This window comes from Ailuropoda melanoleuca, chromosome 1, assembly GCF_002007445.2.
Source record: "Ailuropoda melanoleuca isolate Jingjing chromosome 1, ASM200744v2, whole genome shotgun sequence".
NCBI lineage: Eukaryota > Metazoa > Chordata > Mammalia > Carnivora > Ursidae > Ailuropoda > Ailuropoda melanoleuca.
Genome location: NC_048218.1, coordinates 6,171,131 through 6,181,956, shown reverse-complemented (window position 1 = coordinate 6,181,956; position 10,826 = coordinate 6,171,131). Strand labels below are relative to the sequence as shown.

The following is a 10,826-nucleotide window of genomic DNA, read 5'->3' as shown; positions in this document are numbered from 1 at the left end:
GAGCCTGATGTGGGGCTCGATCCCATAACGCCGGGATCACGCCCTGAGCCGAAGGCGGACACTTAACCGCTGTGCCACCCAGGCGCCCCTCAAGCTTCTTATATCAAAGTATTAACTTCCTTTACTATCAACTGGAAGACCAATAAATACAAAAATAAATAATTATGTGCTCATATTCATCATAAACTTCATTTTAAACAGAAAACAAAGTGGTAAATGTAAGATTGTTCCCTTTTTATCCTATGTCTTTCTGAACAGTTGGACTCTTCATTTTTCAAAGAGAAAGAGTTTTTTAAAATAATTAAATGAAAAAATTAAACTCATACGGTAACAGAAAAACCCAAACTGAGATTCATTTTATAAAACAAATGACCCATACTCTCCAAAACTGTCAATTAAGAAGACAAAGATTGGGGGCGCCTGGGTGGCACAGCGGTTAAGCATCTGCCTTCGGCTCAGGGCGTGATCCCGGCGTTGTGGGATTGAGCCCCACATCAGGCTCCTCTGCTATGAGCCTGCTTCTTCCTCTCCCACTCCCCCTGCTTGTGTTCCCTCTCTTGCTGGCTGTCTCTATCTCTGTCAAATAAATAAATAAATCTTAACAAAAAAAAAAAAAGACAAAGATTGAAAATAAAATTCTTGATTGAAACTAAAGAGGGGCGCCTGGCCGGCTCAGTTGGTGGAGCCTGTGACTTTTGATCTCAGGGTTGTGAATTCAAACCCCACACTGGGCGTAGGGATTACTTAAAAAAAAAAAATTTGAAAATAGGATTGTGAGATGATTAAATGAGTTAACATTTTTTTAAACAACAATTACAGAGAAGGTAACTACATGCAATGCAAGATTCTCCTTTGGGTTTAGATTAGAAAAAAAATTTGCCTTAAGGACATTATTGGGTCAATGGTAGAAATACAATAAGGTGTGGTTAGAACCTTATTTTTTAGCAAATTCACACTGAGTATTTAAGGGTAAAGGAGTAGGATGTCAGAAATATCCTTTTGAATATTTAGAAGAAAAACACATAACAAAAAGATAAGACAGTGATAAAGCAAATGTGACATACTATGAAAAACTGATGAGTCCAGGTAAGGAGTATAAAGGAGTTCTTTCAATTATTCTTCAGCTTTTCTGTAATTGTGAAATTATTTCAAAATTAAAAGTTGAAAAAGAACAAAAAAAAAAAAAAGCAGGGAGGACTCACATAGTACTTCATAATGTATGTCCCTGAATTACAGGCTGTAAAGCAGCTGAACAGGACAAACTCATTTACCTAAGGAACACGTGTTTACCTGTTTCAGGGCAGCTCTGTTATTCTAAACAAGGGGGCAAGGATACAAGGAAGACTTTGGCAAATCCTCTCACCCAAAAAGCAAAGATAAAACTGGCAAAATCATCCAAAAAAGTCTTTTCACAACTCTGGAAAGTAATCATAGGCCCTTAACAAATTAAAAAGCGTTTATTCAAGAAAACCTTCTGAATCTAAAAAAAAACTTGACTGGAGTTTTTGGCATTTTAACTTTGGGCTCCTCCCAGTCACACACACCCCAATTCCGTGGCACAGCCTTGAGGACCAGGAGAAAGAGGCAGAGGGAGCTGGCCTGATTTGGGAACTTCAGACAATGCATGCTCTGCCCGAGGACACCAAACTCACTGCTGGCAATGCAGCCAGGCCAATCACACAGCTGCCTAAACTCTGCCACCGGTTAGAGCCAACAGAAGTTCGGGCAAAAATCTAAAGGAGATCTAGGGAATGAGAGTCACAGGAATCTCTGAAAAGCTCCAATGTCTTCCTGGGGATGTAGAAGGTTCCACATACATACTCAAGAAAGACTGGGGAGAGCCCTGTTATGTAGTTGTCCTTGGCTGACCTTGAGACTCATGCCTGAAAAAATGTAAGCAGAAGGTGAAGTCTGTCCCACTCCACACAAAGACCTTCTCCAGAAAAGGGTGGAAAGGCTTATTACTTAAAGTGTTTAAGCACAAAATTTCTGACCACTGAGCTATGCTAAGCCAGGGAAAACATCCAGGAAGACAGCCCCCGAAATTTTCTTTTAATTTTTAAAAAGCAGATTTCAGTGGCTTTAACACTCCAGTAAAAACAGACTACAGAACTGGTTTAGGCAACTCACTAAACAAGACCAGCAACAAGCACCATCACTGAGAGAGAAGGACCAGAATCCAGAGTTTCTACAGTATGTTAACAAACAGCAACAAGAAATCTGAAGAGATGGTATTTCCAGAACGGCAACGTTATTTTACTAAGTATGTCCTGTTTCCAACAAAACATACCAAGAGCCAAGGAAGTTTACCCAGATACAGGTAAAAATGAAGGCAACAGAAACAGTCTCTGAAAGGACTCAGATGTTGAACTAAAGACATTTGAATCAGCTACTATAAACACATTTGAAAAACCAAATGAAATAATGTTTACACAATAAAAGGAAGCAAGATGACAGAGAATATAGATGAAGACATAGAAATCACAAAAAACCAAACAGATTCTGGAGCTGAAAAGCGCAATAACCGAAACAGACATTGAGAAGACGGCTCAGCAGCAGATGGGAGCTGGTGCCGGAATCCGTGACCTCGGCAGGTCAGTACGATCCCATCTGAACAGGAAGAGCAGGAAAAACGGAGAGAGCCTCAGAGGCCTGTGGGAGACCACCCATCATATCCACACATGTACATATGTGCATAATGTTTCAACAATATTTCTGTTACACAAATGCTCAACAGTCATATAAAGTACCCACTTTACTCTCTGCACTAAAAAAAAAAGCTTATTAAAAATAGTATTTTAATCCTAAGATTTTTAAATCTGTAGTTTTCATCAAATGCTTTAAATACCTAATTACAAATTGTACAGTAGCTCTATATGCAGTGCTTTCAAGCCATAAAAAAACATCATTCTGAATATACTGTATTCCTAATCATTTTAGCATAATAAAATTAAAGAAGTATCACAACCTGAAATTTGTCTAACTGCATACAAAGCCTGCAATAACCAATTCACCTGATACTTTTGTTAGCCTGATTGACACGGTTACAATTTTGCCGTCTCTTGAACCTCTGGCTTCTTCGAAGTTTTTCATTGAATTTTTGACCAATTTTAAAATCAGAGGAGATTTTCTTCATTTTTTCTTCAAATAAGGCAGACAATCTCAAGGTCATACTGTAAATCTGCAAGGATATAAAAGCAAAACTAGAACTACAACATACCTTTAAAAATACTTTCACAAAAAAAATGTGTAACACAGGCGACTTGCAATCTGTTCTATCACTCTTATAGTCAACAGCTTTTCCTTATTTTATCCACTGCCCCCCTTCCTTCAGTGAAACAGCATCAAACATATACCTCGCAGATGAAAAGAAAGTTGTTTTAAATCAAGCAATTCTCTGGAATCTAGGACTGATGTCTACATGTCAATTGTTCTCATTTGGCTTTTCCCATTTTCATATTCACATGTACAAATTCAAGAAATGTCCCCTTCTCCCAAAGTTAGATGTGAAGTTGGTGGGTTTAAGGATTACTATTTAGGCAGCAAAAGAGCAGTGTTTCCTTGGGAATGAGGAAACAAAGGCACTTTCACCCTGGTCTCCAACTTGCAATTTGACTGCCTCTGATGCCACCTAGATCTAAATATGAATTACAGATCAAAGGCTATCTTACTCCAGGAGAAGAAAATAGACCCTAGGCCTTTAACAGATATGAAAGACTGTGTCTTAACAGGTTTTACCATTAAATAGTATCAAATCTTCCAAAGAATTCAGCAGCGTGATGTTAAGTGCTACTGTAAATAACTTTGGTACAGCTATGTATTTACAAGAAGTACTCTCAACTCATTCACAATCACTCTTGGAAAATAAATGAAAAAGTCTAATGTTCGAAAGCTACATATCAATCACTCTGATGCACTGGCCAGAAGGGTGGAGAGACTAACACTAGAGAATCTTTTAAAAAATGTTTGTGGGATACATGAATTTCCTACATGCTTTATAAATATATACACACATACATATGCACAATATATGTGAAATTCAAAATCTTTGAACTGATCTTTGAATCTCTGAAATGATCTTTGACAATTATTTCCACTATTTTGTATATACCTTAAATTTATTCTTTTCCTTCAAATCTGAATTCTAGTATAAGTCACCAGTTTTAATGAGTGATTTTTTTCTTCATCATATTAAGTTTGAAACCCCTGCTTCTCTTAAGAATCATCACTTTCATATTATCTGTCTCCTCATTAGGTTTTACATAAAATTCAGTAGTACATTTGAATTGAACGTAAACATTTAACAAAAATGGGCACTAAAATTATTAGCTCCTCAAAATGAAAAGAGGGCATGTATGAAAAAACCCCAGCGTTACCATCATATGCAACGGTGAAAGACAGAAAATCATTCCCCGAGACAAGGAATGAGACAAGATTGCCTGCTTTCACCACTGCACTTTAAATTCTAACCAGAATAATTAGACGGAAAGAGAAATAAAAATCATTCAGATTGTAAAGCTAGAAGTGAAACCATCTCTTCACAGATGATATGATCCATATTCATGGCAGCATTACTCATAAGAGCCAAAAAGCAGAAACAATTCAACTGTCCAGCAGGAAATGATCACATAAACAAAATGTCATATACCCATGCAATGGAGTATTATTCAGGCATAAAAAGGAATAAAATTCTCAACACATTACAACACAGATCAACCTTTCAGATGTTCTGCTGAGTGAAAGCAGCCCGACACAAAAGGACAAATGCTGTGTGATTCCACTTACATGAAACATCTAGAATAGGCAGACGCACACCAACAAAGGAAAGGAGACATTATTACCAAGGGCTGAGAGAGGGAGAGAGTGGGGAGTTGCTGCTTGGGTGACAAAAGAGTTTTGGAAACAGCAGTGATGGTTAAACAACACTGTGAACAGAATGCCAATGAACTGTACCCTTAAAAGTGGTTAAAATAATAAAGTTTATGTTACATATGTTTAACCACAACTTTGAAATTCTAACATAATATGCAAAAATCTAATAAATTGTACACTTCAAATGGGTGAGTTGTATGATATATCCTCAAATACATATTTTAAATAAAAGGGGAACAAGGCATGAATGAGATTTATTTTCTCTCTGGAAAGAAAGTGTCTCAGTAATGATGAATACTGACAATAACACACAAGGTTGGAAAGAAGTCAGACTTGATGTTCAAGTGATGCCTAAACTGATATCAAACTGATGTTAAATTTGCATACTGAATGCAAGGAAAGAGTTCTCAGATTAAGAATTAATAACACAAGAGAGTCTGGTAATAAATAATGAAGAGAAAGTGAAATTAAGCCAAAATGGTTAATTAGCAATGACAGTCACTGATCATGGACAAGGTGCTACAATATTAAGCAAGTGCTTTAAGATCTTCTCAAATCGTTTTTTTTTTAATTACCCAACACACACTGGCTATAAGGGTTTGTGAAAATTAGCTGAGAGTGTATGTACCCTTTTGTACATTTATTATGCTTCAACAAATTTTGAAAACTTATCCAATGTGTAACATTTTAATAATACTTGAGGGATGTCCTCTCTACTAGTGTTCTTAAATAATCAGATGGCTCGTGTGCTTCCTCTTTGCATCCGAAATACTAGTATGGCATCAGGAGTCCCACCCACACTTCAGATCTTCCTTCGCTCACTTATAATATTCTTCTAGCCTCTCTCAGTAAATTTCTAATCCACTTTTCAAGAGTCCTACATGAATGAAAACACAGGTTTTTCTCATTCTACGTATCACGTTCACCGGCAGTCTCATTCCCATCAATTCCCATTTGTTTATACAACTTCAGGAAAGGTAAACATGAATTGCTGTGAGGGGCCAACCGCAGACACTCGGGCAGCAGCAGAGCGTTATTCTTACCAGTGGTCTCTCTCCTCACTTATCTGTAAAGTTCCAACAATTACCAGCCAAGGGGAAAATGACCATCAACACAGATTACACACTTTTTTCTCCGATAACTACTTTTAAAATTACCTTTGATCTTTTGTTTGGTGTATATGCTTTTGCATTGCTAAATATCAACCGGATGTCTTTGCAAAATTCCAAAGGGCTGTCATAATTTCCTGCTTCTAAAGTTTCCCTTACTGTTCCAAAATCCATTGGAGTATCTATAATATCTCGATAGTCCTAGGTTTTAAAAACAATAATTAGTTCAAAGATTTGATTCCTACTTTTAGAAATGCAAGTGCATCAGAGCTCTAAAATATTCAAAATGAGAGAGGAGAAAAGGGTTAGAAGATCTTAAGAATCATCCATAATTTTTAAAGAGACCCAGACATTAAGAAATATACCAAAATGATATACTTGGTAGGATGTGGAATAGTTTTTATTTCCTTCTTTATACTCTTATATAATTTCCAAGCTTCCTACAGTAAATCTGTGCTTTATAATCTTTTTTATTTTTAAAGGTCATTTTCTATTCCCATATTGGAGGAATGAATACAGATGCTTTTATCCAATTTACAGTTTTCCTGGGGCTGGCCCTACTAACATAATAACCATGTAGGATCCTCCCATTATGAAGTAGCAGTGATTAACTAAGTCTCAGCCCAAGTTACAAGGATGTCTATCGACTCAAGAAAAACTGTGTAATACAACTCTTCCACACAGTGGTAAGAGACAAAGTTAACATGAAGCTAAGACATCTTACTCATTAAAGTCTACTTTAAATACCTCCACCCCAGTTTCTATACAAAACAGGAAAGGCTCAAACATTCAGACAATGACAACTTACTGGATATTCAACCAAATCAACAGGTTGTCTAAATGGTTCAGAATCTTCACACTGAAAAATTAAGTTCACTAGTTCCTTACACTGTTTCTTCCAGTTATTTTCAACATAGCTGGTCGCTTTGATGCTCCTCTTTTTCCAATCACGGACCTAAAGACACATTTACAGTATTAAAAGTTTTTTCAGTCTTGGAAATATATAACACCATGGTAGGGCATAGTATGGTGGTAAAAATGCAAGTCAGTTGTTGTCTTCTGTACTGTAACAATGTGGCTACTCTGATTTTCTACCTACTTGGAAAAAAACCACTTTTCTGTAAAAACCCAACAGGATCATATCCATTACTCTGAAAATATTGTTCATCCCATCACTTATCTCCCAAGTACAGAGAATATTTTCACAGAATATGAGGTATCACCCGGGATAACCTGGTAGGCAAAATAATGGCCCCAGAGATACTTACACCCTAATCCAAGAACTCCTAACTGTCACTTTCCATGGCAGACCTGACTAAAGGCATGGACCCTGACATGGGAAGACTGTGCTGGATTATCAGGATGGGCCCAGTGTAATCGTAAAGGTCCTTTTAAGAGTGAGGCGGACACAGTCGGTTAAGCACCCAACTCTTGGTTCCGGCTCAGGTCATGATCTCAGTTGTGAGACTGAGCCCTGCGCTGGACTTCCCACTCAGCACGGAGTCCGCTTGGGCTTCTCTCTCCCTCTCCGCCCCTCCTGCTTGTGTGTGTGCTCTCTCACATAAATAAACCTTAAAAAACAAAGAGCGAGGCGGAAGAGTCAGAGCCAGAGACTTCCAGCTGCTGGCCTGGAGATAAACAGAGGTGGCATGAACCTCTACAAGCTGGGAAAACGTAAGGAGAGGAATCTTACCCCAGAGCTTCCAGAAAGGAACACCGCTATGCTGACACTGTGATTTTAGCTCACTGAGACCCGTGTCCAACTACTGATCTACAGAAGTATAAGACCTTTTCTTTTTAAGATTTTATTTACTTAACAGAGAGAGCGAGCACAAGCAGGGAGAGCAGCAGGCAGAGGGACAAGGAGAAGCAGGCTCCCCAATAAGCAGGGAGCCTGATGTGGGGCTCCATCCCAGGGTGAGGGATCATGACCTGAGCTAAAGGCAGATGCTTAACCAACTGAGCCACCCAGGCACCCCAAGACCATTTTTTTAAATCGGTTAAGCCACTAGATTTGTAATTTGCTATAGCAGCCATAGCAAATACTAAAGACATACTAAACACTTGGGAGTCTGTTTAAAAATGTAATTATATGAAAATGATAATCATGACAATAATCAAGTCTAACTTTTTCAGTGTTATCTGGGGCAAGCATATTAGGTAAATTAATATGCTAAAAAGCTTAAAATTTAAGCAGCATCTGGATGACATTTAAAATGTTAAGTTTCTTGTTGTTGTTTTGAGAGACAGCACACATACAATTGCAGGATGGGGATGGGGTAGGGGGATAGGGAGAGATCTCAAAGCAGGCTCCACGGCTCAGCACAGAGCCCCACTCAGGGCTCAATCTCATGACACTGAGATCATGACCTGGGCCCAAATCACAAGTCAGACGCTTAACCAACTACACCACCTAGGCACCTCCTTAGATTGCTTTTAAAACACAGAATAAGTAAACAACAAAGGTCAATCAGGAAGATTAACTTACTCTCCTTCCAGAAGATGTTTTAGGAAGATCACTATCATCCTAGGAATAAAAATCAGAGCAGCTTAAGTGTTAGTATTCTCATTAGAAATATAATAATCTAAAAGCATATCAAAGACATTAGGTCTTACAAGGGTTTTAACTTACTTACAAAAATCTCAAAAGGCAGACCTTATCATATGACCTTTGTGGCACCCAGACCCCAACAAACCAACCATTCTTAATAACCCCTTACATTCACTAAGAACATGCAGTAATTCCAAAAGATAGCTATAAAAAGTTGCTTTGTGCAGGACCTAAACAGTACATGCATAAGCAACTTTAAATTCGTGTTTTACCTCTATCCATAAAACCCTGGAAACCATCTCCTACATTTCCTGAATTTCCTACTCTACACATTTTCTTATTCTCTAAATCAAATATCTATATACCCATTTTATTCCAAGATGTATTAGCAAGAAAATCAGTGAATTATAATAAGGGCTTATGTAGAAATTGACACTCCCACTGACATGAGTAGTGTTTTTAAAGAATATCCTTCCTACAACTCCTAGAACTTCCTACCTGATTCTGTATGAAGTGAAATTATTCAACACCATTGATACCTGCCTTAAACTTCAATACTGTCTTGAGTAAAGAACTTGTGGGTACTGTGAACATGGTAAAGTTCATGAATTTTTAATTACAATTAAGTCCAACTCTCAGATATTGGTTTTAGCAAAAGCAGAGAACATATTCCGCAGCTATGTTATTCACATAGACATTATTTTGTTTTTCTGGTATCAATTGCTGATTATAACAAATTACCTCACTGAACATCTAGACAATTAAGAAATGTATTTTTATCAAAATAGTTTTCATAGTTCACTGGAATATAGTGAGAATTGGTATTTTCTACTTCACTCAATATTTTTAAGTTACCATTTGAAATTAACAAAAATCTTTATAAAATTGACAAACTTCATACCAAATCCTCGGCATTTTGCTCATCATTTTCAGAAGTGTTAGAAAGTTCTGAGATATTTGTACAGTCTTGATTCCTAAAAAACAATTTTTCACGTTTTTAAGAGTATGTAGATGTAGTTATTACTGTTGTCAAAAATTCGAACCGCAGGTTAAGATATAAACAGTTTCCCAAGTATGCATGCCTAATTTCAAGCAGAGGAATACCACAGTTTTTTAATCTACCCTCTGTGGGAACAACTGACCATCCTAGAATACTGAAAGCAAGTTTTTCCCCTCCCAGCTATGTATGTATAAAAATTAAGCTGGTAATCCAGAAAAAATATATGCATGAGCTCAACTGGATCAATGTGCAGATGAGTATTCCTACACGTCATCACTGGTAATATTCATACAGCGAGTACCAAGAACATGGTTGAGATAAAAGAAAATAGAGGGGAAAAGTGGAAATTAAAGCAAATTATATTTTCACTGCACACACAGAAGAAAGAATGCTAAAGTAGGAATGTCTAAGCACAAGGTAGATAAAAATGCATATGTGATTTTTCTGAAGTAGAAAAAAATGAAAGTTCTGGAGAAGGGGAAATAAGTCCAAGTCATCTGGGCAAGAGGTGGATTCAAGCCAGCAAAGTGAGACAGACTAGAACCAGTTATTTCCCAGTGCGTAGACTGATGGTGAAAATGATGGCACAGTTTATAAACCATGTTCTCCAATACATAATTCTTTCTAACAGTTTGTATGGCTATGGTAGAAAAAGGCATTAAGATCATACAGCAAAACTCATTAATTTTGAAGGAAACAAGCTGAGCAATTTGTTCTAAGTGACAAAGAACGTTCACTCAAACAGATTAGGTTAAAACTCAGATCTCATCTTCCAAGTCAGTTTCCATCCAAACTGATCTCCCAGTGCAAGCAAGCATGCGCAAAGTCACACTTAACACAAACACACTCATGGGATACAATCCCAAAGAGATGAAAACCAATCTAGTCATGACAACACATCTCACAAACCCAAACTCAATACTCTCCACAAAATAAGTGGTGAGAAAAAATGATGAGGTCAGGAAAGAGGGGAAAGGCCGGGTAATAGATGAACAGACACACAGACAGCAGACGCATGAAAGCCATGGGGGTCTGGACTGGGTCCTGGGACACAGCAAGGCCACTGGTGTTAAGAACTGAGGAAATTCACAGGCGTTCTCGACTACAGTCATTAGTATTACACCAAGGAGAATTTCTTAACGTTTCACAAGAACACCACAGATACAAAAAATATTTCCCTAAGGGGACACCAGGCGAAGGGTGTTTATAGGGCAACTCTCTATAGTATAAAATTAAAGTTTTAAAAAACAGAAAAATTTGGATTGTTCAATTTCTCATGCCTTTGCTGAAATTA

General features: G+C 37.5%; 1 protein-coding gene across 1 annotated transcript in view; it reads right to left on the bottom strand.

Moving 5' to 3' along the window:
* The window catches only part of BRWD1 (bromodomain and WD repeat domain containing 1), a 112,164-nt gene that overhangs the window by 14,113 nt on the left and 87,225 nt on the right, over positions 1-10,826 (bottom strand). The window contains exons 30-34 of the mRNA XM_034654200.1: positions 9,434-9,506; positions 8,470-8,508; positions 6,790-6,936; positions 6,030-6,182; positions 3,015-3,181 (exon numbers count right to left, since the gene is read on the bottom strand). Of these exons, the coding sequence (XP_034510091.1) occupies positions 3,015-3,181; positions 6,030-6,182; positions 6,790-6,936; positions 8,470-8,508; positions 9,434-9,506 (579 nt within the window). The remainder of the gene's footprint in view (positions 1-3,014; positions 3,182-6,029; positions 6,183-6,789; positions 6,937-8,469; positions 8,509-9,433; positions 9,507-10,826) is intronic.